Source organism: Oncorhynchus nerka, linkage group LG24 (assembly GCF_034236695.1).
Source record: "Oncorhynchus nerka isolate Pitt River linkage group LG24, Oner_Uvic_2.0, whole genome shotgun sequence".
Lineage (NCBI taxonomy): Eukaryota > Metazoa > Chordata > Actinopteri > Salmoniformes > Salmonidae > Oncorhynchus > Oncorhynchus nerka.
Genome location: NC_088419.1, coordinates 28,889,099 through 28,915,752, shown reverse-complemented (window position 1 = coordinate 28,915,752; position 26,654 = coordinate 28,889,099). Strand labels below are relative to the sequence as shown.

The 26,654-nt window shown below is 41.9% G+C and overlaps 1 protein-coding gene across 5 annotated transcripts in view; it reads left to right on the top strand.

Moving 5' to 3' along the window:
• LOC115107800 (calcipressin-2-like) overlaps positions 1 to 26,135 on the top strand; it is a 126,801-nt gene extending 100,666 nt beyond the window's left edge. For all 5 annotated transcript variants that reach the window (XM_029631452.2, XM_029631450.2, XM_029631451.2 and 2 more), the window contains one exon: positions 23,489 to 26,135. In XM_029631452.2, coding sequence (XP_029487312.1) covers positions 23,489 to 23,646 — 158 coding nt within the window. In that variant the 3' untranslated portion in view covers positions 23,647 to 26,135. The remainder of the gene's footprint in view (positions 1 to 23,488) is intronic.
• Positions 26,136 to 26,654: the final 519 nt, after the last annotated feature.

Genomic DNA, 26,654 nt, shown 5'->3' with positions numbered 1-26,654 from the left:
CCTTGTATGAACAATCAACTAAGCCTTCACTACACAGAGAAAACGACAGTAGAAGTTGTAGCCTACTTGTAAACACCAGCTATGACAACAAGACACGGACCATGTATATGCCTAGCTCCAGTATATTTATTTACTCGTCATGGAAAGATTTAGTCGATTTTTGTACGATTTTAGAAGGTGAAGTACACTTACTAGTTCCTGATGTTGAGCTTGATGTTGATGCCGCTGCACATGTTGATGCGATCGGACTCTAAATAGAACATAAACAAATGTAGTTTGCTAGCTAGCTAGTTAGATAAGTAACGTTAACAACATTACCTCAGCTTGGCTTCTTTTCTGTTGCACTGATGTTGGCTGATCGGATGCCTTCCTCTTTGAAGAGAAGGGGGAAATCGATGGAATACCATCACTTTTTTCAGACTTCCGTTTCAAAATCCTCTGGCTGAAAGTGCTGGCTACAAACAATCATTTTTAGGTTTCTCACATACATTTCTCACACCCTTTAAATCGCACCATCTGATAAACAACACAATCAATCCCTCCCCGCCCACACTCCTCTAGGATTCACCTCAGCCACTGTGTCAGGTAGTCAGTCAGGAGAGAGTGACAACCACAATTGTGTCTGGTGTAGTAATGATGGCCCTCTTTGAGTTAGAGGTTTAGTCAGAGCAAGCAGCGGATGCAAATGTCAATCAGTCAGCTATTATGTCTTGTTCTTGTTTATACTACATCTATGTGGATTGTCATTCATCTTTTTGTCTGTCTTTTTTTTATATAGCTCACTAAATGCCTTATACTAGAGTGCTTTTTTGTCCAGTAGTAGGCCTAACCCTACTCAAAAAGCCAAGATTGATATGATGATTATATAGTGTCCAGTAGTTAAGCTTAGTATTGTGAAAGCTAGGCTACTACGCTCTGAGAATGCTCCATTTCAGAGAGTATCTAAATGTGCAAGGATTATACAGTATTCCATACAGCCAGAGTCAAGCCCACCTCAAGCCCTTCCTGGAAAGAGCCTCAATTTCTCATCAGAACAGCTGTTTCACAGAATCTGGCCATCTTTCTTATTTTAACTAGACGTAACTTGAGCTGCCAATCGCACGGTTAACTCTCACTGTAAACACCCTTCGTTCCAGACAATGATATAAAGAGAGGGGGGGAGCAAGCACCTGCAGTTCCCTGCTAACCTCTTTTCTATTTGAAGTATCTCTCTCTCTCTTCTATTTTAAGTATCTCTCTCTTCTTCTATTTTAAGTATCTCTCTCTTCTTCTATTTTAAGTATCTCTCTCTTCTTCTATTTTAAGTATCTCTCTCTTCTTATATTTTAAGTATCTCTCTCTCTCTTCTATTTTAAGTATCTCTCTCTCTCTTCTATTTTAAGTATCTCTCTCTTCTTCTATTTTAAGTATCTCTCTCTCTTCTATTTTAAGTATCTCTCTCTTCTTCTATTTTAAGTATCTCTCTCTCTTCTATTTTAAGTATCTCTCTCTCTTCTATTTTAAGTATCTCTCTCTCTCTTCTATTTTAAGTATCTCTCTATCTCTTCTATTTTAAGTATCTCTCTCTTCTTCTATTTTAAGTATCTCTCTCTCCTATTTTAAGTATCTCTCTCTTCTTCTATTTTAAGTATCTCTCTCTCTCTTCTATTTTAAGTATCTCTCTCTCTTCTATTTTAAGTATCTCTCTCTTCTTCTATTTTAAGCTGCATTGGCTGTTAAAATAGCTCCAGGTGGTGGGATGAGATGTAGGAACATTTAAATTATGCAACAGTGTTTGGCATTACTAACTCTCAGCTGTCAACCCCCTCGGGAATTCTCTATTTCTCTCACCCCCCTCTCTCACTATCTTTCCTCTCTCGGTCCCTCTATCCTCACTCTCTCGCCCTCTCTATCCCTCCTCTCCCTGATCTGATAAATTGGGGTTATCCCCTATACCTTAGGGAATAGCCTGCATGACTGCATAGGCCCACTCACCGGAATATACTGTAGACCTACAACTAAGATTGGTTACTCATATGACTCTGACTCAGTTGTATTTTAATAGAATGATCTTCCTGTATCTATCAAAACATGCAATATACTTACTTCCTCTCATATTTACTGGAACACCATTTCATATTCCTATTGAGTCCCTTTCTCTGTTTAGGGACTAGAGTGGGTTGCATAAGTGATTCATTTAAAGCAGGGGTCTCCAAAAGGTCGATCGCAAGCTACCAGTAGCTCTACCAGTAGCTCGCAGCCCACATATGAGTATTTCACATTTTTCATGTTTTCCACCACAAATGGTCATAAACAAATCTCACAAGTATCAGACACTGTAAGCTCCCAGCTACTATTTAATCAACACGACTTGACATTATCCCACCCCTGGTTTGTCACTATTGACTTAAAAAGACTACCTTAACACTATATGGCAATTCATTTCCAGCAATATCGCCGCTGTCTGTCTGTGTGGTATCGCGCGTTTGTCTGTCACTCCATCGTGTGTAGCCAGTTGTGATAACCATCTTGTGGGTTGACAGAAATACTTTCCACAAAACCTTCTCATTCAAATTGTAGCTGCAAAGGCTTACCTAGTATATTATGAGTAAGTATATAATTTGAATATATTATTTGCAGTGGCAATTTTAGCATGTTTATCTTGGTGGGGCAAAAAAATAAAAAATAAATGGGAGGCATGCCAGCAAAGCCACTACACAACACTAAACAATACATTAATTGCACTATAACAGTGACAAACGGTGCACTATAACGGTGACAAACGGTGTTAGGGCCTACATAAAGCTGTCCCAACACCTTACCGCTGCTACACCTGGCTATCAGCGGAGCCTTGTCTGGCAGTAAAACAAGTAATTCAGCCTCAATTACTGCCTTTTAAAAAACACAACTGATATGGCTGAGTTGCTTAAGCAAATGTGGTTTCTTATGACAATTGAGATGTACCAACTATGGCATAAGGGGACGACAAGCGAATAAGAGGCAATCCGTCATTTCGATTCAGACATTAATGAGCGAGCTAGGACGGACGTAGTCAATACAACCATTTGTTTAGCACTTTCGAAATGTACAGCGACAGAATTAAGAACGTAGGGAGTTCTTACAGTGTTCTCCCTGTACACCAAGTCAGAACTGTAGGATAAATAAAGGGGGCATATAAGCAGACAATGAAAGCTCTTACAATATTCAATGATTACATTTCTCTAAACCAGGCTATATGCTACATGTGCACCACCAAGTCATAACAGTAGGCAAAATTAAGATGGGTAAATAGACCAAATTATTAGGGTGAGGCACATGGGCTACTAAAATCTTACTACACAACATACACTCAGTATTACTTTCTTAGCTACAGTATACATATCTCCCTGGCATATTACATAATTTATTCAGCAGCATACAATACATTTTTGGACTCACCTTGTTGTGCTGTGCTCACTTGAACAGGAAGGAGGCGCGGCGGTCCTTCGTGGCCTTTTGTCATCAAAGTCTGACATTCTCTGGATTTATGGTGCTTTCAAAACAACTGGGAACTCAGAAAAAAACAAGGTTGAATCATGATGACGTCATTGATCTTCAGGTCGTAGCTCTAGAAAGAGGCCGGATTTACAATTCTGAGTTGAATGACTCTTCAAAACGTATTTTCCCAGTCGGAGATCATTTATTCCTGACTTAAGTTAAGTTAAGTTTTCGCAGTTCAGAGTTAACAGTTGTTTTGAGCGTGGCACGAATCATGCTTCATTGACAGCATGGCCAATGTTGAATGTTTATCATTTTAAACTTGGAAAAGCCCCTTAATCCCAGATTGGGACCACACAGCCACTCCACTGAATAGCAGGCTAGTAATTGCTTTGCAATGCTTGCAGTTAGCCAATGTCACTGATTCCTTCCAAACCACTCATTGTTGAATTTGCGATTTCCAACTTGTTGTTTAATGTTTATGTCCAATGGCTGATGAGCACCGATACGTTTTATCTATAATTTCTCTTAATTATTTCTCTTCATATGACAGCGATTAAAAAGGATTTGCCATAGGTTGTCGACTTGATTCCTGATGATGACTGCTAGCTAAGATATGTGACACGTAAACTCAGCAAAAAAAGAAACTGTCAACTGCGTTTATTTTCAGCAAACGTTGAAATTGGCTGCAATGACAACAATCCCAACAGTCCGATGATGCTGTGACACACCGCCCCAGACTATGAAGGACCCTCCAAATCGATCCCGCTCCAGAGTACAGGCCTCGGTGTAACACTCATTCCTTCGATGATAAACTCGAATTCGACCATCACCCCTGGTGAGACAAAATTGCGACTCGTCAGTGAAGAGCACTTTTTGCCAGTCCTGTCTGGTCCAACGATGGTGGGTTTGTGCCCAAAGGCGACATTGTTGCCGGTGATGTCTGGTGAGGACCTGCTTTACAACAGGCCTACAAGCCCCCAGTCCAGCCTCTCTCAGCCTATTGCGGACAGTCTGAGCACTGATGGAGGGATTGTGCGTTCCTGGTGTAACTCGGGCAGTTGTTGTTGCCATCCTGTACCTGTCACGCAGGTGTGATATTCGAATGTACCGATCCTGTGCAGGTGTTGTTGCACGTGGTCTGCCACTGCGAGGACGACCAGCTCCGTCCTGTTTCCCTGTAGCCCTGTCTTAGACGTCTCACAGTATGGACATTGCAATTTATTGCGCTGGCCACATCTGCAGTCCTCATGCCTCCTTGCAGCATGCCTAGGGCATGTTCACGCAGATGAGCAGGGACCCTGGGCATCTTTCTTTTGGTGTTTTTCAGAGTCAGTAGAAAGGCCTCTTTAGTTTCCTAAGTTTTCATAACTGTGACCTTAATTGTCTACCGTCTGTCTGTAAGCTGTTTGTGTCTTAACGACCGTTCCACAGGTGCATGTTCATTAATTATTTATGGTTCATTGAACAAGCATGGGAAACAGTGTTTAAACCCTTTACAATGAAGATCTGTGAATTTATTGGAATTTTTACGAATTATCTTTGAAAGACATGCTCCTGAAAAACATTTTGTTTTTTGCTGAGTTTATTCATGCCAAATTAACATGCAGGTGGGGCAGAGCCCTGAATGACGGGTCGACACTGATTATTTCTTACTTGCAAACTTTCCAATGAAATGAGCAGCAGCAGTATCAAACCATTGCTAGAGCGGCACATTCGACCTCACATTCATCCCTCGCTTGATGTACATTAAAAGGGACAGATGCGCAATTAAAGGGGAACTACACAAAAAAATCTATATTTGTTAGTTTTCTTCCAGACATAAAAAAGTGAAGCATGGGGCACTACTTTCTCTTGTACACCAAGAACCTGGGGAACAGTTGTAGGGGTGAAGAGAAGAATGTGCCTATTTGAAAGCTATAATTATTTTTTGGGCTTACGTTATGTTGAATATTTTTACAGTATCTCTCATGCTAGAAAAGGTTGGAGACCCCCGATTTAAAGGATATTGCATAATCATGGGAACAGAGGAGAGCGGCATCAAGCTGGTCTTTACCCCCTGCATCGCTGGAAATTAGTTTATATACTAACTTGGAGTCAGAAGTGGAGCAGCGACTGTAGTTAGAGATTCTGAGCTTAGGGGTCAGAGACTGACAAGAGGTCAGGGAACAGTAGTGACAACTAGAAGTTGGCCGATTAATCAGAATGGCCGATTAATTAGGGCTGATTTCAAGTTTTCATAATAATCGTAAATCTGTATTTTTGGACACCGATTTGGCCGATTTAAAATAATTTTAAAAAAAGAATTATACCTTTACTTAAACATCAATGCATTTCTTAAAATCAATACACAGAAGTATATATTTTTAAACCTGCATATTTAGCTAAAAGAAATCCAGGTTAGCAGGCAATATTAACCAGGTGAAATTGTGTCACTTCTCTTGCGTTCATTGCACGCAGAGTTAGTGTATATGCAACAGTTTGGGCCACCTAATTTGCCAGAATTTTACGTAATTATGACATAACATTGAAGGTTGTGCAATGTAACTATAATATTTAGACTTATGGATGCCACCCGTTAGATAAAATACGGAACGGTTCCGTATTTCACTGAAAGAATAAACGTCTTGTTTTCGAGATGATTGTTTCCGGATTCGGCCATATTAATGACCGAAGGCTCGTATTTCTGTGTTTTATCATGTTATAACTAAGTCTATGATTTGATAGAGCAGTCTGACTGAGTGATGGTAGGCAGCAGCAGGCTCGTAAGTATTCATTCAAGTAGCACTTTCGTGCATTTGCCAGCAGCTGTTTATGACTTCAAGCCTATCAACTCCCGAGATTAGGCTTGTGTAACCGTTGTGAATTTTTATTTTATTTTTTAATATATTTTTTAACCTTTATTTTACTAGGCAAGTCAGTTAAGAACAAATTCTTATTTTCAATGACGGCCTAGGAACAGTGGCTAGCTAGTTAGCGGGGTGCGCGCTAATAGCGTTTCAAACGTCACTCGTTCTGAGACTTGGAGTAGTTATTCCCCTTGCTCTGCATGGGTAACACTGCTTCGAGGGTGGCTGTTGTCATTGTGTTCCTGGTTCGAGCACAGGTAGGAGCGAGGAGAGGTACGGAAGCTATACTGTTACACTGGCAATACTAAAGTACCTATAAGAACATCCAATAGTCAAAGGTTAATGAAATACAAATGGTATAGAGAGAAATAGTCCTATAATTCCTATAATAACTACAACGTAAAACTTCTTACCTGGGAATATTGAAGACTCATGTTAAAAGGAACCACCAGCTTTCATATGTTCTCATGTTCTGAGCAAGGAACTTAAACGTTAGCTTTCTTACATGGCACATATTGCACTTTTACTTTCTTCTCCAACACTTTGTTTTTGCATTATTTAAACCAAGTTGAACATGTTTCATTATTTATTTGAGGCTAAATTGATTTTATTGATGTATTATATTAAGTTAAAATAAGTGTTCATTCAGTATTGTTGTAATTGTCATTATTACATATTTTTAAAAAAATCGGGCGATTAATCGTTATCTGCTTTTTTTGGTCCTCCAATAATTGGTATCGGTATCGGCGTTGAAAAATCATAATTTGTCGACCTCTAGTGACAACACCTGTAGAGATACAACTGGTATTGTAGCCACTTGGGAATGGTTATCTGATATGTTTAGAACACTTCTAGTGCAGAAAATGTAAATGTGATTGGGCTAAAAATAAAGATGCATTGGTGGTGAATGTTTCCTGGTACACTGAAGTAGCTCTTAAATGATAAGGCCTGGGCATATGCGTTCTAGGTCATGGAATAGAGTACAGTATATGAATGTAAACTTTTAAAACACTGTTTAGACTTGCAATGCAATAATGTAGAGTGCCGTATGTATAGAAACATTTTATTTTAAAAACTCTGTTTATGTTTAAACTGTAAACATCACAGGTGTTTACTATAGTTATCTGGCATACATAATTTGTGTGTGTGTGTGTGTGTATGTGTGTGTGTGTGTGTGTGTGTGCGTGCATACTCCATAGTATGCGTGTGTGTGAGCATTGCAGGCTTTTATTCTTCAGAGTATCAGTGGAGAAGCCTTGGGGTTAGCACTCCTGAGAGAGTTGACTCAGTCAGTCTGATGTTTCATGCTCATTTAACAAACAAATAGAGAATAGGGATTTTAATTTGAACATTCTTCTAGTCATTAGTTGTTTATTGAACTCTTTAAACTGTGAAAATTATATTGTTTCGGTTGTTTCCTAGCTGCATTAAACTGTCTCAACTCATCCCCATTAAAACTAGCAACAAGAGACAGACCATAACTTCAGCGCTTGGCATTTTGGCACAAAACCTTTATCCAGTCAGATTGCCTTCTTCCAGCATGGCAATAATAGCCAGTTACACAAGGTGTGTGTGTGTGTGTGTTTTTCCACTACAGTGTTTCCATATGCAACCCAGCCTTCAGAGAGAGGGGCTACCTGAGTGTAGTATAGTGCTGCGGCCCCACCAGGCGGCCTCCCTACAACACAAGGCCTCGTTAAGGAGAGAATTATTTTGTTGTTCCCAGCCTTCCAGCCTCGCACTCGCTTTCTCATTAAGCCTGAGAAATAAAAACACTTAATGAAATATTTGAGGCGCATCTGTGGGCAGTTAGATGGGTGAGGGGGTTGCCAAGCATGTGTGGCAGCAGGTAGTGCTGTACTGTTACCATACCAGGGTCTGGAGAGCAGAAGGAACTGTAGTACTGTGGCAGTACAGTGAAGACATGGCTGGGTGTATTGGACTATACAGAATACAGTAGAATAGATGAGGTCTTTAGCATTTCATTTGACATTTCAGTGATTTAGCAGACGCTCTTATCCAAAGCGACTTAAGTGCATTCACCATAAAGACGGCTAGGTGAGACAACCACATATCACAGTCATAGTAAGTATTATTTTTCCTCCATAAAGCAGCTATCAGCAAAGTCAGTGCTAGCGAGGAAACATTTCAATGTTTCCACACTAGATCAGAGGGCATCAGTGCATGGGATGCAGCACACATTCCTCCCAGTATCAAACACTCCATCAAAGCAAATTTAATTTCCACATGCACCGAATACAACAGGTGTAGACTTTACTGTGAAATGCTTACTTGTAAGCCCTTAGCCCTTAACCAACAATGCAGTTCAAGAAATAGAGTTTAAAAAATATTGACTAAATAAACTAAAGTAAAAAATGTAATAAAAAGTAACACAATAAAATAACAATAACCAGTACCGAGTCAACGTGCTGGGTTACAGGTTAGTCGAGGTCATTTGTACCTGTAGGTAGAGGTAAAGTGACTATGCATAGATAATAAACAGCGAGTAGCAGTAGTGTAAAAACAAAGGGAGGGTCACTGTAAATAGGCTGGGTGGCCATTTGATTAATTATTCAGCAGTCTTATGACTTGGGGGTAGAAGCTGTTAAGGAACCTTTTGGACCTAGACTTGGCGCTCCGGTACCGCTTGCCGTGCGGTAGCAGAGAGAACAGTCTATGACTAGGGTGGCTGGAGTCTCTGACCATTTTTGGCACTGTGACACACCTGTTTATTTTGAGACTATTAAGGAATGTTGTATACCCTCTGTAGCGCCTTACTGTTATAACGTTTTGAGGATCTGAGGACCCTTGCCAAATCTTTTCAGTCTCCTAAAGGGGGAAAAGGCATTGACATGCCCTCTTCACGACTTTCTTGGTGTGTTTGGATCATGATAGTTTGTTGGTGTTGTGGACACCAAGGAACGCAAAACTCTCGACCAGCTCCACGACTGCCCCGTCGATGTGAATGGGGGCGTGTTCGGCCCTCCTTTTCCTGTAGTCCACGATCATCTCCTTTGTCTTGCTCACATTGAGGGAGAGGTTTTTGTCTTGGCACCACACTGCCAGGTCTCTGGCCTCCTCCCTATAGGCTGTCTCATCGTTGTCAGTAATCATGCCTACCACCGTTGTGTCATCAGCAAACTTAATGATGGTGTTGGAGTCGTGCTTGGCTACGCATTCATGTGTGAACAGAGAGTACAGGAGGGGACTAAGCATGCACCCCTGAGGGGCCCCAGTGTTGAGGATCAATGTGGCAGACGTGTTGTTACCTACCCTTACCAGCTGGGAGCGGCACGTCAGGAAGTCCAGGATCCAGTTGCAGAGGGAGGTGTTTAGTCCCAGGGTCCTTAGCTTAGTCATGAGCATTGTGGGCACTATGGTGTTTAACGCTGACCTGTAGTCAGTGAACAGCATTCTCACATAGGTGTTCCTTTTGTCCAGGTGGGAAAGGGCAGTGTGTAGTACGATTGAGATTGCATCCTCTGGGGATCTGTTGGGGCAGTATGCGAATTGGAGTTGGTCTAGGGTTACCGGGATGATGGTGCTGATGTGAGCCATGACAAAGCACTTCATGGCTACCAACGTAGTCATTTAGGCAGATTACCTTTGCTTTCTCGGGCGCAGGGACCATGGTGGTCTGCTTGAAACATGTAGGTATTACAGTCTTGAACAGGGAGAGGTTGAAATGTCAGTGAAGACACTTGCCATTTGGTCCACGCATGCTCTGAGTACATGTCCTGGTAATCTGTCTGGCCTGGCGGCCTTGTGAAACACTGCAGCTCCATGTACTGTACTCTGGCACACCTGTTTATTTTGAGACTGTTGCTAAGGAATGTTGTATATTTAAGAAATGGTGATACAGGGAGTAAATTATTTGGAGTGTTTGGCCTGGCTTGAAAGAATGCAGTAATAATAGCTGCAGTCTGTTAGTGGTCCTGGGCTTAGGCCACGCTTAACCCAAAGGAGAGAGACCATCATGTCTATCTGTCCTTCTACCCCCATTACCCACCGCACACACACGCACTCTGCATGGTATGAGCCATCACTTTTGATAGGAGCTGGCTGGCTGGGTGGGGTACAGACATTCACCAGAGATGGTGAGCTCACCACATACAGTACAGTCCACACACACACACACACACACACACACACACACACACACACACACACACACACACACAGAGAGCACATTTATTAGCAGAGCCTGAAATAGCATGGATAATGCTAGGTCCAGATAGGCAGCATTCATGATGGGCTAGTGTGTGTGTCGTGATAGAGAACGGTAATGCTGTCGTTATTTGAGTCCCTCAGTATGATAGATGATGGCTAGGAGAGTGTTGCGATCCCAGTGGTCTTTTAGGTGGGGAGATGTTTGAAACTCTGTATCTTATAGTTGACAGATACTGATATGGTAGTTAGGTCCTTTATCTTGTTCTGAGGACTGGGCTTGTGCAGTGTGGTGTCAGATCTCCTCTCCTCTACTATCCCCTGTCATTCTCTTCCTCTCAGCACCTCTCATTCGTTCTCTATTTCCTTTTCACTTGTTTTATTTTCTGCATTCCCCTTCTCTCGCTCTCCCCTCCTCTCCCTCTCTGCGCGTCAGAATGCAGCAGCATTGACGTCACCCAGTGGTTGGCTGAGGAGTCCAGGCCCTCAGGAGAAATGGAGAGAGAGACTCACTTTGTAACACAATGCTGTGTGAATACTCTGAATAACAATTATTATTATTATTTGTATTTTTTTACATTTAACCTTTATTTATTAGGCAAGTCAGTTAAGAACAAATTCTTATTTACAATGATGGCCTACTGGGGAACAGTGAGGTAACGGCCTTGTTCAGGGGCAGAAATACACATTTTTACCTCGTCAGCTCCAGGATTCGAAACCAGGAACCTTTCGGTTACTGGCCCAACACTGTGAACACTAGGCTACCTGCCGCCCAGGCAGATCCCCATTAGCTGTTGCAAAAGCAGGGGTCTTCCTGGGGTCCACACAAAACATGAAACATGTCATAATACAGAACAAGAACAGCTCAAGGACAGAACTACATTTTTTTTTAAAGGCACACGTAGCCTAGATATCAATGCATACACACAAACTATCTAGGTCAAATAGGGGCGAGGCGTTGTGCCGTGAGGTGTTGCTTTATCTGTTCATTTGAGCAATTTGAGTTCTATACAATAATGGTTCTATATAATACTGTACACTTTCTTAAATTTGTTCTGGATTTGGGGACTGTGAAAAGACCCCTGGTGGCATGTCTGGTGAGGTAAGTGTGTGTGTCAGAGCTGTGTGTAAGTTGACTATGCAAACAATTTGGGATTTCCAACACATGAATGTTTCTTATAAAAAGAAGTGACACAGTCAGTCTCTCATCAACTCTTAGCCAAGAGAGACTGGCATACATAGTATTTATATCAGCCCTCTGATTACAATGAAGAGCAAAACGTGCCGCTCTGTTCTGGGCCAGTTGCAGCTTAACTAGGTCTTTCCTTGCAGCACTGGACCACACGACTGGACAATAATCAAGATTAAACAAAACTAGAGCCTGCAGAACTTCCTTTTTGGAGGGTGGTGTCAAAAAAGCAGAGCATCTCTTTATTACGGGCAGACCTCTCCCCATCTTTACAACTATTGAATCTATATGTTTTGACCATTTTAAGTAACGCCAAATAATTTAATCTCCTCAACTTGTTCAACAGCCACACCATTCATTACCAGATTCAGCTGAGGTCTAGAACTAAAGGCATGATTTGTACCAAATAAAATACTCTTAGTTTTAGAGATGTTCAGGACCAGTTTGTTACTGGCCACCCATTCCAAAACAGACTTTAACTCTTTGTTAAGGGTTTCAGTGACTTCATTAGCTGTGGTTGTGTCACGCGGGACTAGGTGGGTGAAGGAATCAGACGCAGAGAGTTCCACTGGGGAAAAGTGCTCTTTACTTTACTACGGCACATAAAATGATAAGCCCAACGATACAGGGCGCGGACATACAACGTGACAACCCAAAAAACACAGGGTGCCAAGTTAAGAAAATAAATCCACCTCGCGATACCTAAAATGCACACAAGTAACATAAAAACAATCCCGCACAAAACAAGGGCGGGTCTACCTACTAAATATAGGGAAGCTCATAAAGCCAAACAACAGAAACACAGGTGAAACTAATAAGACAAAACAAACAGACAAACGAAAAAGGGATCGGTGGCGGCTAGTAGGCCGGTGACGACGACCGCCGAGCACCGCCCGAACAGGCAGGGGAGCCAACTTTGGCGGAAGTCGTGACAGGTTGCTGATGTGTATATGGTTGAATCATCAGCATACATGGACACACATGCTTTGTTTAATGCCAGTGGCAGGTCATTGGTAAAAAATAGAAAAGAGTAGAGGACCTAGAGTAAACCACACTTTAAATGTTGGATATTAGAGAAGCTTCCGATTAAAGAAAACCTTTTTGAGTTCTATTAAATAGATAGCTCTGAATCCACGATATGGCAGAGGTCGAAAAGCCATAACACATACGTTTTTTCAACCACAGTTTAATAATATCAAAGGCTGCACTGAAATCTAACAGTACAGCTCTGACAATCTTATTATTATCAATTTCTTTCAACCAATCATCAGTCATTTGTGTCAATGTTGAGTACCCTTCTCTATAAGCATGCTGAAAATCTGTTGTAAATTTGTTTACAGAGAAATAGCATTGTATTTGGTCAATCACAATATTTTAAAACAGGTTGCTAAGAGCTGGCAGCAAGCTTATAGGTCTGCTGTTAGAACCAGTAAAGGCCGATTTACCACTCTTGGGTAGCAGAATTACTTTGGCTTCCCTCCAGGCCTAAGGACAAAGACTTTCCTCTAGGCTCAGATTAAAGATATGATAGATAGGAGTGGCTATAGAGTCAGCCACCATCCTCAGTAGCTTTCCATCTAAGTTGTCAATGTTTTCTTTGATTATTAGTTTTTTTTAATGCATGAATATCAAGGCTCACTGTTCATTGTTGGCATTTCCTGCCTAAATTTGCCCACTTTGCCAATGAAGTAATCATTCAAATAATTGCCAACATCAAATGGCTATGTGATGAATAGGCAATCTGATTCGATGAAAGATAGAGTTGAATTTGTCTTTTTGCCCATAATTTCATTTAAAGTACTTTTTTCCATCATTCTTTATATCATAGATCTTGGTTTCTTCTTTTTGTTGAGTTTAGTCACAAAATGTCTCAATTTGCAGTAAGTCAGCCAGTCAGATGTCCAGCCAGACTTATTAGCCACTCCTTTTGCCCCATCTCTTAAACCATACTGTTTTTCAATTCCTCATCAATCCATGGATCTTGGCTCTTCCAAGATGGCATAGCAGTCGGACGTGTGTTTGTCTTGTACCGTGTACATAGTCATTTTCCTTTGTTTGTTTTTTTCATATATATTTTGTATATATTTTAATCTCACTTTCCATCTACGAACTGAATATACTTACCTGCAACCTGCCTCACCCAATGTGGTACGGATCTACTATTTTTATACTTTAGAATCGGAAACCCCATCAGAAGTTAGCCAGCTAACTAGCTGCGAGCTAGTAGTCAGTTAGCCACTGCTAGCGGTCTTCACCGTTAACTCGGACATCAGCCAGCTTCGGCTTGTCAATACCTGCCAGTCTGCACAGCGCGATATCAACCCAGAGCACATCGGACTGCTTTTTTCTCTACCGCATCACTGGATTCCTGCCGCAAGCCCTGGTCCATTACACCGGATCATCGCAGCTAGTTAGCTGCATTCGAGTGACTACTGCTAGCTAACGCCTCTGTCCCGTAGTAAGCACCAGTTAGCCTTGAGCTAGACCCATCTCCCGGCAAGCCAAATAGGTCTACCAGCTAATTCTTGGGCTACAATACCTCTTTTGCCAATTGGCCTGGACCCTTTATTGCTGACACGGAGCCCCGCCAATCCATCATGATTGGTATGCCGACGTAATCGTCCGAGCTAGTTTCAACAGGCTTTTCCGTTGCGACATCGCCGAAGGCCCATCTGCTAGCCCTGGCCCACTAGCTGTCTGAATCGCCGTGTCTCCAGCTCACCTAGCCTAGTAGCAACTACTGAACGGCTCCCTGTCTAATCTGTTGCTGCTCATTGGACCCTATGATCACTCGGCTACACATGCCTCTTCCTAATGTCAACATGCCTTGTCTATTGCTGTTTTGGTTAGTTATTATTGTCTTATTTCACTGTAGAGCCCCCAGCCCTGCCCAACATGCCTTATATAGGCCTTTTGTCCCACCCCCCACACATGCGGAGACCTCACCTGGCTTAACTGGTGCCTCTAGAGACAAAACCTTTCTCATCGTCACTCAATGCCTAGGTTTACCTCCGCTGTACTCACATCCTACCATACCCTTATCTGTACATTATGCCTTGAATCTATTCTTCCACGCCCAGAAATCTGCTTATTTTACTCTATTCCAAATGCACTAGACAACCAGTTCTTATAGCCTTTAGCCGTACCCTTATCCTACTCCTCCTCTGTTCCTCTGGTGATGTAGAGGTTAACCCAGGCCCTGCAGCCCCCAGCACCACTCCTATTCCCCAGGCGCTCTTATTTGTTGACTTCTGTAACCGTAAAAGCCTTGGTTACATGCATGTTAACATCAGAAGCCTCCTCCCTAAGTTTGTTTTATTCACTGCTTTAGCACACTCCGCCAACCCTGATGTCCTAGACGTGTCTGAATCCTGGCTTAGGATGACCCCCCAAAATTCTGAAATTTCCAACCCCAACTACAACATTTTCTGCCAAGATAGAACTGCCAAAGTGGGTGGAGTTGCAATCTACTGCAGAGTTCTGTCATGCTATCCAGGTCTGTGCCCAAACAATTCTACTTTTAAAAATCCACCTTTCCAGAAAGAAGTCTCTCACCGTTGCGCTTGTTATAGACCCCCCTCAGCCCCCAGCTGTGCCCTGGACAACATATGTGAATTGATTGCCCCCATATATCTTCAGAGTTCATACTGTTAGGTGACCTAAACTGGGTTATGCTTAACACCCCGGTCGTCCTACAGTCTAAGGTAGATGCCCTCAATCTCACACAAATTATCAAGGAACCTACCAGGTACAACCCTAAATCCGTAACCATAGGTACCCTCTTAGATATCATCCTGACTAACCTGTCCTCTAAATACACCTCTGCTGTCTTCTACCAGGATCTCAGCAATCACTTCCTCATTGCCTGCGTCCGTAATGGGTCCGTGGTCAAACGAACACCCCTCCTCATTGTCAAACGCTCCCTAAAACACTTCAGGAAGCAGGCCTTTCTAATCGACCTGGCCCAGGTATCCTGTAAGGATTTTGACCTCATCCCGTCAGTAGAGGATGCCTGGTTGCTCTTTAAAAGTGATTTCCTCACCATCTTAAATAAGCATGCCCCATTCATAAAATGTAGAACTAAGAACAGATATAGCCCTTGGTTCACCCCAGACTTGACTGCCCTTGACTAGCACAAAAAATCCTGTGACGTTCTGCATTAGCTTCAAATAGCCCCCGCGATATGCAACTTTTCAGGGAAGTCAGGAACCAATATACACAATCAGTTAGGAAAGCTAAGGCTAGCTTTTTCAAACAGAAATTTGCATCCTGTAGCACTAATTCCAAAAAGTTTTGGGACACTAACGTCCATGGAGAATAAGAGCACCTCCTCCCAGCTGCCCACTGCACTGAAGCTAGGAAACACTCTCACCACTGATAAATCTACAATAATCGATCATTTCAATAAGCATTTTTCTACAGCTGGCTATGCTTTCCACCTGGCTACCCCTACCTCGGCCAACAGCTCTGCACCCCCTGCAGCAACCCCCACTCAGAATATGTGAACAACTACAAATACCTAGGTGTCTGGTTAGACTGTAAACTCTCCTTACAGACTCACATTAAGCATCTCCAATCTAAAATTAAATCTAGAATCGGCTTCCTATTTCGCAACAAAGCCTCCTTCACTCATGCTGCCAAACATACCCTCGTAAAACTGACTATCCTACCGATCCTTGACTTCGGCGAAGTCATTTACAAAATAACCTCCAACACTCTACTCAGCAAACTGGATGTAGTCTATCACAGTGCCATCCATTTTGTCACCAAAGCCCCATATACTACCCACCACTGCGACCTGTATGCTCTTGTTGGCTGGCCAACGCTACATATTCTTTGCCAAACCCACTGGCTCCAGGTCATCTATAAGTCCTTGCTAGGTAAAGCCCCACTTTATCTCAGCTCACTGGTCACCATAGCAACACCCACCCGTAGCACACGCTCCAGCAGGTATATTTCACTGGACATCCCCAAAGCCAACACCTCTTTGGCTGCCTTTCCTTCCAGTTCTCTGCTGCCAATGACTGTAACGAATTGCAAAAATCACTGAAGCTGGAGACTTATATCTCCCCCTCTAATCTCCCTCTCTAACTCTAGCTGTCAGAGCAGCTTACCGATCACTCTACCTATACACAGCCAATCTGTAAATAACACACCCAACTACCTCACCCATGTTATTATTTATCTTTTTGCTCTTTTGCACCCCAGTATCTCTACTTGCACATCATCATCTGCACATCTATCACTCCAGTGTTAATGCTAAATTGTAATTATTTAGCCTCTATGGCCTATTTATTGCCTTACCTCCCTAATCTTGTACATTTGCACACACTGTACATAGATTTTTCTATTGTGTTATTGACTGAGCATTTGTTTATGTGTAACTCTGTGTTGTTGTTTTTGTTTATTTGCTTTATCTTGGCCAGGTCGCAGTTGTAAATGAGTGTTGTAAATTGTAAATGCCAAACCCGTTTGACATGTTTCTGCGGACTGTAACGGAACTTTTTGACATTTCGTCTGCAACTAGTGAACGCACTTCGTGACTTTGGATTTGTTTACAAAACGCGCTAACAAAAGTAGCTATTTGGACATAAATGATAGACATTATCGAACAAAACAAACATTTATTGTGGAACTGGGATTCCTGTGAGTGCATTCTGATGAAGATCATCAAAGGTAAGTGAATATTTATCATGTTATTTCTGACTTCTGTTGACTGCACAATATGGCGGATATCTTTTTGGCTTGTTGGGTCTCTGAGCGCCGTACTCAGATTATTGCATGGTTTGCTTTTTCCGTAAAGCTTTTTAAAAATCTGACACAGCGGTTGCATTAAGGAGTTTATCTAAAGTTTATCTAAAGTTCCATGTATAACACTTGTATTTTCATCAACATTTATAATGAGTATTTCTGTAAATTTGTGGCTTTCTGCAAAATCACCGGATGTATTTGGAACGACTGAACATAACGCGCCAATGTATACTGAGATTTTGTTATATAAATATGAACTTTATCGAACAAAACATACATGTATTGTGTAACATGAAGTCCTATGAGTGTCATCTGATGAAGATCATCAAAGGTTAGTGATTAGTTCTATCTCTATTTCTGATTTTTGTGACTCCACTCTTTGGCTGGAAAAATGGCTGTGTTTTTCTGTGACTTGGCTCTGACCTAACATAATCGTTTGTGGTGCTTTCGCTATAAACCCTATTTGAAATCGGACACTGTGGTTGGATTAACAATAAGATACTTATATGTTTGAGGAATTTTTATTATGAGATTTCTGTTGTTTGAATTTGGCGCCCTGCACTTTCACTGGCTGTTGTCATATCGACCCGTTAACGGGATCCCGGCCCTACGAAATTTTTAACAGGTGCATGTTTATCAATAATTGAAAGAAGCAATTTCATAAATGTATTAAGTGCAGCATCTGGATGCTTCTCATTAATCACATCAGACTAACAAATATTTTTAACATCATCCACATAAGAGTCACAGCAAAATATTTTGTATGATCTCTTGTATACTATTTTAGGCCCAGCTGTTGGAACTTTGGCTTTCCTGGATATAGCCACTATATTGTGATCACTGCATCCACTGGGTATGGATACAGCTTAGAACAAAGTTCTACAGTATTAGTTCAAATGTGATCGATACATGTGTATGATCTTGTTCCTGTGGTGTTTGTAAACACCCTGGTAGGTTGATTAATGACCTGAACCAGATTACAGGCACTGGTTACAGTGAGAAGCTTCCTCTTGCGCAGACAGCTTGATGAAAACCAGTCAATATTCAGGTCCCCAAGAAAGTAGACCTCTCTGTTTACAACACATACACTATCAAGCATTTCACACATATTATTCAGATACTGACTGTTCGCAATTGGTGTCCTAAAAGGCTTTAGATTAGGGATGCATGATATATCGGTGAGTATATCAGAATCGGCCGATATTAGCTAAAAATGGCAACATTGGCATCGGCCCGATGTCTAATTTAACGCCGATGCGCAAGTCCGATGTCAAAGCTGACGTGCATACCTACATATATGACGTAAGTAGATTACGTAATGATGCCATGGAGCGCACACTAAGCGCACACTTCCAACAACTCAACAAGTTCAAGACGAGCAGTCATTTGAAAGAGTAAGAACATTTCAGCGAGACAACTCAAAGGTGAAATCCTTTAACGCCAAGATAATGGAAATCATTGCCCTTGACAGTCAACCGTCCTCTGTCGTGGATGATGTTGGCTTTCGCCGACTGGTCGAGCCCCGGTACACACTATTCTTCAGATGTTGCCCTACCGGAGTTACACAGTACCGCTGAAACGTACATCTATGAGCTACTTGCTATGGGCGTCACTGCTATTAGCTTCATGACTGACATTTGGACCAGCCAATGTTAGCCCCATGAGCATACTGAGTCTGACAGGACAGTGGGTCGACGAGGATTTCATACAGAGGAAAGCCGTATTGCATGCTCAAGAATGTGCTGGTTCTCATACCGCTGCTGCCATTTCAATGGCATTTGAGAACACGTTTGAAACTTGGAAACATGAACACACTCCTAGAGCCATTCGAACAACTGACTTGAGAAATAAGCTAATCAACTGCTTCTGCAGCAGACGTGATTCCCTCTGTCATGGCATTGAAACGCCTGCTCAACAAAACTGCCCACACAGACCGTGGGGTTAAAACTTACAAAAGTACTGGAGGCTGTGAACAAGAGATTTGGTGGCATTCTCTCTGAGCCTCTTTACTGTGTCGCCACCATGTTCGATGCTAGGTACAAGGACTGCTACTTCAATGCAGACAAGAAACAGGGTTTACGTGAAATGTTACATACACAGCTGGACAAGATGGAAACGGACACAATGACAGTGCGCACTGAGGATGAGATGCCACGGACAGACAGAGCTGAAACTTCACTGCTTGACATGTATGATGAAATCCTAGTTGAGAATGAAACGACTGAACAAATTAACAACAAAACAGCACAGCAAGTAAATGAAGGAAATAGATTTTGATTATGTTTTACTGGTAAGGGGGTCATACGTAAATGCCAACAAAATAACTTTTGGGTCAGTGGTGTGTGTGTGTGTGTGTGTGTGTGTGTGTGTGTGTGTGTGTGTGTGTGTGTGTGTGTGTGTGTGTGTGTGTGTGTGTGTGTGTGTGTGTGTGTGTGTGTGTGTGTGTGTGTGTGTGTGTGTGTGTGTGTGTGTGTGTGTGTGTGTGTGTAACCTTTATTTAACTCGGCAAGTCAGTTAAGAACAAATTCTTATTTACAATGACGGCTACCCCGGCCAATTGTGCGCCGCCCTATGGGACTCTCAATCACAGCCAGATATGATACAGCCTGGATCTGAACCAGGGACTGTAGTGATGCCTCTTGCACTGAGATGCAGTGCCTTAGACCGCTGTGTCCCTGTGTGTGTGTGTGTTAACTATTTAACTGTAGTAGAATGCTTAAAATGCCGCTAAAATGTTAATATCGGTTATCAGTATCTGGGCTTTTTTTGTCAAGGAAAATATCGGATATCGGTATCGGGCAAAAATATCATATCGGTGCATCTCTACTTTAGATGTGCCCAGTGAACCTGCAACCACAACACTTCAATAACACTTGACATAAGATCTTCTATAAGCATTACAGGGATATGGCTCTGAATATATACAACACCTCCCCCATAATCATTTCTGTCTCTTCTATAGATGTTATATACTTGTATTGCTACTACTGTATCATCAAATTAATTATCTAAGTGAGTCTCAGAAATGGCTAATATATGAATGTTATCTGATGTTAGCAAGTTATTGATTTCATGAACCTTATTTCTAAGGCTACGTACAGTGGTTTGCGAAAGTATTCACCCCCCTTGGCATTTTTCCTATTTTCTTACAACCTGGAATTAAAATAGATTTTTGGGGGGTTTGTATCATTTGATTTACACAACTTGCTTACCACTTTTTTAAATTTTATTATTTATATTTTTTCTTGTGAAACAAACAAGAAATAACAAAAAACTGAAAACTTGAGCGTGCATAACTATTCCCCCCCCCCCCCAAGCAAATACTTTGTAGAGCCACCTTTTGCAGCAATTACAGCTGCAAGTCTCTTGGGGTATATATTTTCCTTGATGGCCAAAAAGCTCAATTTTAGTCTCATCTGACCAGAGTACCTTCTTCCATATGTTTGGGGAGTCTCCCACATGCCCTTTGGCAAACACCAAACATGTTTGCTTGTTTTTTTCTTTAAGTAAGGGCTTTTTTTCTGGCCACTCTTCCGTAAAGCCCAGCTCTGTGGAGTGCACAGCTTAAAGTGGTCCTATGGACAGATACTCCAATCTCCGCTGTGGAGCTTTGCAGCTCCTTCAGAGTTATCTTTGGTCTCTTTGTTGCCTCTCTGATTAATGCCCTCCTTGCCTGGTCCGTGAGTTTTGGTGGGCTGCCCTCTCTTGGCAGGTTTGTTGTGGTGCCATATTCTTTCCATTTTTAAATAATAGATTTAATGGTGCTCCGTGGGATGATCAACGTTTCTGATATTTTTTTATAACCCAACCCTGATCTGTACTTCTCCACAATTGTCCCTGGCCTGTTTGGGGAGCTCCTTGGTCTTCATAGTGCCGCTTGCTTGGTGGTGCCCCTTGGTTAGTGTTGTTGCAGACTCTGGGGCCTATTAGAACAGGTGCATGTATATATATATATATATATATATATATATATATATATATATACTGAGATCATGTGACACTTAGATTGCACACAGGTGGACTTTCTTTAACAAATTACGTGACTTCTGAAGGTAATTGGTTGCACCAGATCTTAGTTAGGGGCTTTATAGCAAAGGTGGTGAATACATATGCACACACCACTTTTCCTTTTTTAATTTAAAGTTATTTAGTTCATTTCACTATTTTGTGTGTCCATTACATGAAATCCAAAATAAAATCAATTTAAATTACATAGGAAAAACGCCAAGGGTGTGAATGTCAATACTTTTACAAGGCACTATATATTAAATATGCTACCCAGGAAAGTGCTATTTTCAGCCCTTTCCTGGGTAGCTTATCAGAGAGACATAATACTGAAAAGAGCTAACAAAGCAAGAGGAAAATAAATATACATTCAGTTGTCCATTAATCAATTGGTGTGTGTGTGTGTGTGCTGCGGGGTTGAAGCTACGAACCCATAGGCTTGGCTCTCTCATCCCCTCCAGGCTTCTGGGAAGGAGGGTGGACAATGAGCCTGTCATAGCGGATGTAAGCAATGTCCCCACTCGCTCTGGCAGCTTTCATGGCTGGGATCAGTTCTTTCCTCTTCTGGCGCACAGCTTCAGAATAGTCCTCATTGAGGAAGATATACGTTCCTCTCAAGTTCTTGGCTCTTTCCAGAACAGCTACCTTGTCCTTGAACATCAGGAACTTGACCACTATCGTCCTGGGCTTGTCACCTGGGCTTTTTGGTGGGTTTTACAGTCCTGTGGGCGCACTCCACCTCAAACTTCCTGTGGTCCATCAGTCTCCGTCATGTGGAGATTCTGCAATTCCGTCCACAACCATGTTGTTCCACCTTGATTGTCCCTTGAGAGTCTGATTCATCCATCATTGTTATCATAGATTCACACAGAACTGATGTACTCTTTCAATGACTTACAGATTGCTGTCATCGAGCTGACCCTGGGAGAACTGCAAACTGTTATTCAGGTCCGGGACCTCTCTGGTCAGGTCGTCCATTCATTTATCAGTTGAATCCACCAGTATTTGGTTAAAGCACTTGAAGCTACAGTTGAAGTCGGAAGTTTACATACACCTTAGCCAAATACATTTAAACACCGTTTTTCACAATTCCTGACATTTATTCCTACTAACAATTCTCTGTCTTAGGTCAGTTAGGATCACCACTTTATTTTAAGAATGTGAAATGTCAGAATAACAGTAGAGAGAATGATTTCTTTCAGCTTTTATTTCTTTCATCACATTCCCAGTGGGTCAGAAGTTTACATACACTCAATTAGTATTTGGTAGCATTGCCTTTCAATTGTTTAACTTGGGTCAAACATTTCAGGTAGCCTTCCACAAGCTTCCCACAATCAGTTGGGTGAATTTTGGCCCATTCCTCCTGACAGAGCTGGTGTCAGGTTTGTAGGCCTCCTTGCTCACACACACTTTTTCAGTTCTGCCCACACATTTTCTATAGGATTGAGATCAGGGCTTTGTGATAGCCACTACAATACCTTGACTTTGCCCTTAAGCCATTTTGCCACAACTTTGGATTTGGCCAACATTACTGTACTACAATCATACCGCTTGGCCCAAGGGATGCCGCTGCTATACCTCAGATACCTAGACATTCCTAATATGTCACAGAACTTCCAGGTTTAAGAACAAATTCTTATTTACAATGACGGCCTAGGAACACTGGGTTAACTGCCTTGTTCAGGGGCAGAATGACAGATGTTTAACTTGTCAGCTCAGGGATTCGATCTAGCGACCTTTAGGGGACTGGCCCAACGCTCTAACCACTAGGCTACCTGCCGCCCCATATTATCTATCTTCCCTGTGTTGAGGTCCTTATAACCAGATAATTACAAAGACTGTATATTCATCTTCTGCTCACTGAAATGCCCCCAATTCATGAGTAGAAAATCCTAGAGTTTGCCTCGTCATACTGAACGTGGGCTCCCTCTTGAGGTCATGTATTCTACTGTAGAACAATGTTCTGAGATCTGCTGCTTTGAATTCTGAAACGTCTGCCTTGTACTTACCTTCTCTCTCTGTCTCTGTTTCTCCCGCTCTCTTCTCACTCACTCACTCACTCTGTCTACAGGAGAGAAGTTTGAGCTGCATGCGGGAACAGAGTCCACTCCCAGCGTCGTAGTCCACGTGTGCGATAGCGACACAGAGGAGGAGGAAGAGGAACCGAAGAATTGCCCCAAACCAAAAATCATCCAGACCCGGCGCCCTGACCTTCCTGTGTCCAACTGAACTCTGTCCCCCTGCCACTTCCTGCCGTAACATCCTCGTGTGGAGGAAGGAGAATTTGACCCCCACCCATCTCTCTCACAGGAACATTCCTCATGTTCAGCCTTCCCGCCTTAAGGCTGTCCGCCTGGGCCAGAGGGGGAGTGATCTCTGTTCCTCGTCCTCGCCGACATACAGCCGTTGATGTGCTACATGTATGATCACAGAGTTAGTTTCCGTCCACTATCATTTTCACATTTCTAGTTGCAGCCACCATGCCCTCAGTGATTGGTTCCTCTCTTTATGATTCTGTTGATGTAATGTCACACAGTTAGCAGTGATGGGGCAGCACCTTGCTTTGAGCTCTTAGCGGTTGTGGTGCATGCCAGTTTAAAGAAGCCCATAGGTCGCTTTTATGGACTGTTTGCTGGACGTTAGCTTTGCTCTCGCACCACTGCGTATGTACCACAAGCACTAATGATGAATAGGGCATGTTAGCCACTGAGGTGGTGAGGGACTGGCGCTGCATGAATTGAAGTAACCCTAAGGAATATTATAAATACTCAATACTTAAAGTTGTCAGAGGTTGTTCCTCATGTTGTCAGTGCTGTCTGTCGACCATGGGATTTTTTTTATCTTGCCAATGCATGCACTGGTCTGATACAGTTTGTGTATTTACTTTGCTCCGTTTGCTGTATGTAACTGTCAATGTGACCTCTCTCTCTTCTCTATCTTCTCTCTCTCCTCCCTGGGTGTTCTGGCTATCGGTGTTCTTCACAGAAAACAATGTTTAAACCTGTTACAAGCCATGCGCCTTCAAGTGAAAACATTATGTACAATGATATTTCTGTGATTTTTCCTCAATGTGAATTTTTCTGTGTCCATGTCTTGTCCCTGACAGTCTGTTTTAAAGAAAGAGGGGGGAAAAGTGAACTAAGAAAAAAAAAACAGAATAACCCTTTCCTCCTAGGGAAAACATGGATAGCCAATCAGATGTCATCACGTGAAGACAGTCTATAATGTGCATTTTTATAGAGATATTGTGTTGTTTGAGAACAGTGGTTCAGGCATGGGGTTTCCTTGCAGTTTGTGTGCTTCTGTAGAGAGCGAGAAAGAAACATTTATTCAGACTCATAAGGAATAAGAAAATGCATCACAACGATCTTGTGAGGATGAAAAAAAACTACGTATTATGTTACACAAAATTTCCCAAGTGCTATTACACAGTTTCTGTGAAAATGGTCAAGGGAAATGACACTCACTCACACAATCATTTTTGTTTCCCTTTGTGTGTTTTGTTGAGTTTTTCCTGTGTTGGTGCAATGAGTGTCTTGGTATGCCTGAATAACTTATAGGACTATAGAACAAGCCCTGTACAAAATGCATTTAAAATGCCCTGTCTGTTTGTGGAGAACTGGCGTTGGGATCAGTTTGCTATTGCCCCTTCCTGTTTTAGACACTACACCAACACTGAGATTCTACATTTTCTTGACACACTGATTCCACCCTGGTGCTTTTCTACACTCTAACCACTCAGCCTGTAACCTCACAGTGTCTGTCATTTCAAGCCCGATCTCTGATGATGATGATGATGATGATGATGATAAATCCAATGGTCTGATTTGATGACCCAGTTCAAAGTGTGCTGATTGATAATATGGTTTACTTCACCAAGCTCCAGTAGGTTGCGCTAAATGCCCTTTTCTTCTACCTGCAATATTTCCCCATCTGCTTATAATTGACGTTTAAAGCAGATCAAATGTTGTTGGTAATAATGTGCCACTATCCTTTTTGAAAAACACAGACATCAAATGAAATTGAATACGGTCCCTATCTATTTCTAAAAACACCAGGTTTGAATCATGTAACATTTCTTTCTTTCAAATGGTTGGGGTAACAGTAGTCCTTCATCCTTGTTTTGTTTCGTACATGCTGCATTTATCTGATGGTTACCAACAACACAATAACATGCCCCTGTCCAAATGATGTACTACAGACACCATTACAACCCAAAATGAGGTGACTTGAATACATGCAATGACTTTGTTTCTAGATTTTGGTGTTTTTCGCCTAGACCCCTGGTCTGTTGAATCTGCTCTATAAGCTTGTCCTGCAGTCATATCCTTAAACATAAACACAGTAATAATTCTGCATGTTGTCAATATGTACCTGTATGTGATTCAAAATGTCCAGATATTTGTATTTTACAGATTTTTTTTTCTCCATTTATTTTTGAAATCATATTATTGTCTGTTTTCTTCTGAGAGTCTGTTGGATTTGGGAAGTAGTATCAGTGATGGGGGGGAACCAATATCTGTATTGTGTAAAACTTGTGCAACACCTTCAATGTACTTGTCATTCTACATGTACAACCTGCCTGCCTACACTAAGGATACATATCTGTATATATTAATCAATACTATTTTTACTGCATTTTTGTACAAATATTCATGGTAGCCATGTAAAAGTAGTTGACATGATTCTACGGTAGTATTAAAAGAGTTTGGTTTTAATGCATTGTCTTGTTTTTAATGTGTCCTATTGTTGCTTATAGGCCTACTGATTTTATAGGAAAATAAGGGGGAAATTCTCAAGTCTACATCCCCTCCCCAGCCCCCATTTACTAAGAGATTTGACTCCCATCTTGACTCCTCCATTCTCCTAACCTTCACTCAATCACTTTCTCTCCCGTGTGCATCATCAGTGTGTAAGACTAGTCACGGCCAATTTCAGTGTCAATGTCAATTTAAATTGTATTTCTTAAGAGCTATCATCATCATAGCGTGTTTAATTTTTAACAAAGAGGACATCACTGTGATAAACAACGGTCATCTCTCTCGTGTTCCTTATTGCTTTATCGGCTGTTGGAGAACGCTTGTTATTCCCCTCACTTAACTGTTGCTGTGGGTTTTCTAGGGCAACGCTGTTGCAACAGACATCAATCACTGTTGCCCTCCCCTTCTATCAGTCTTCTACAATATGACACTGATGTTCAGTCAGGCTACAGGCTATGTTTATGTAGGCTTAAACTT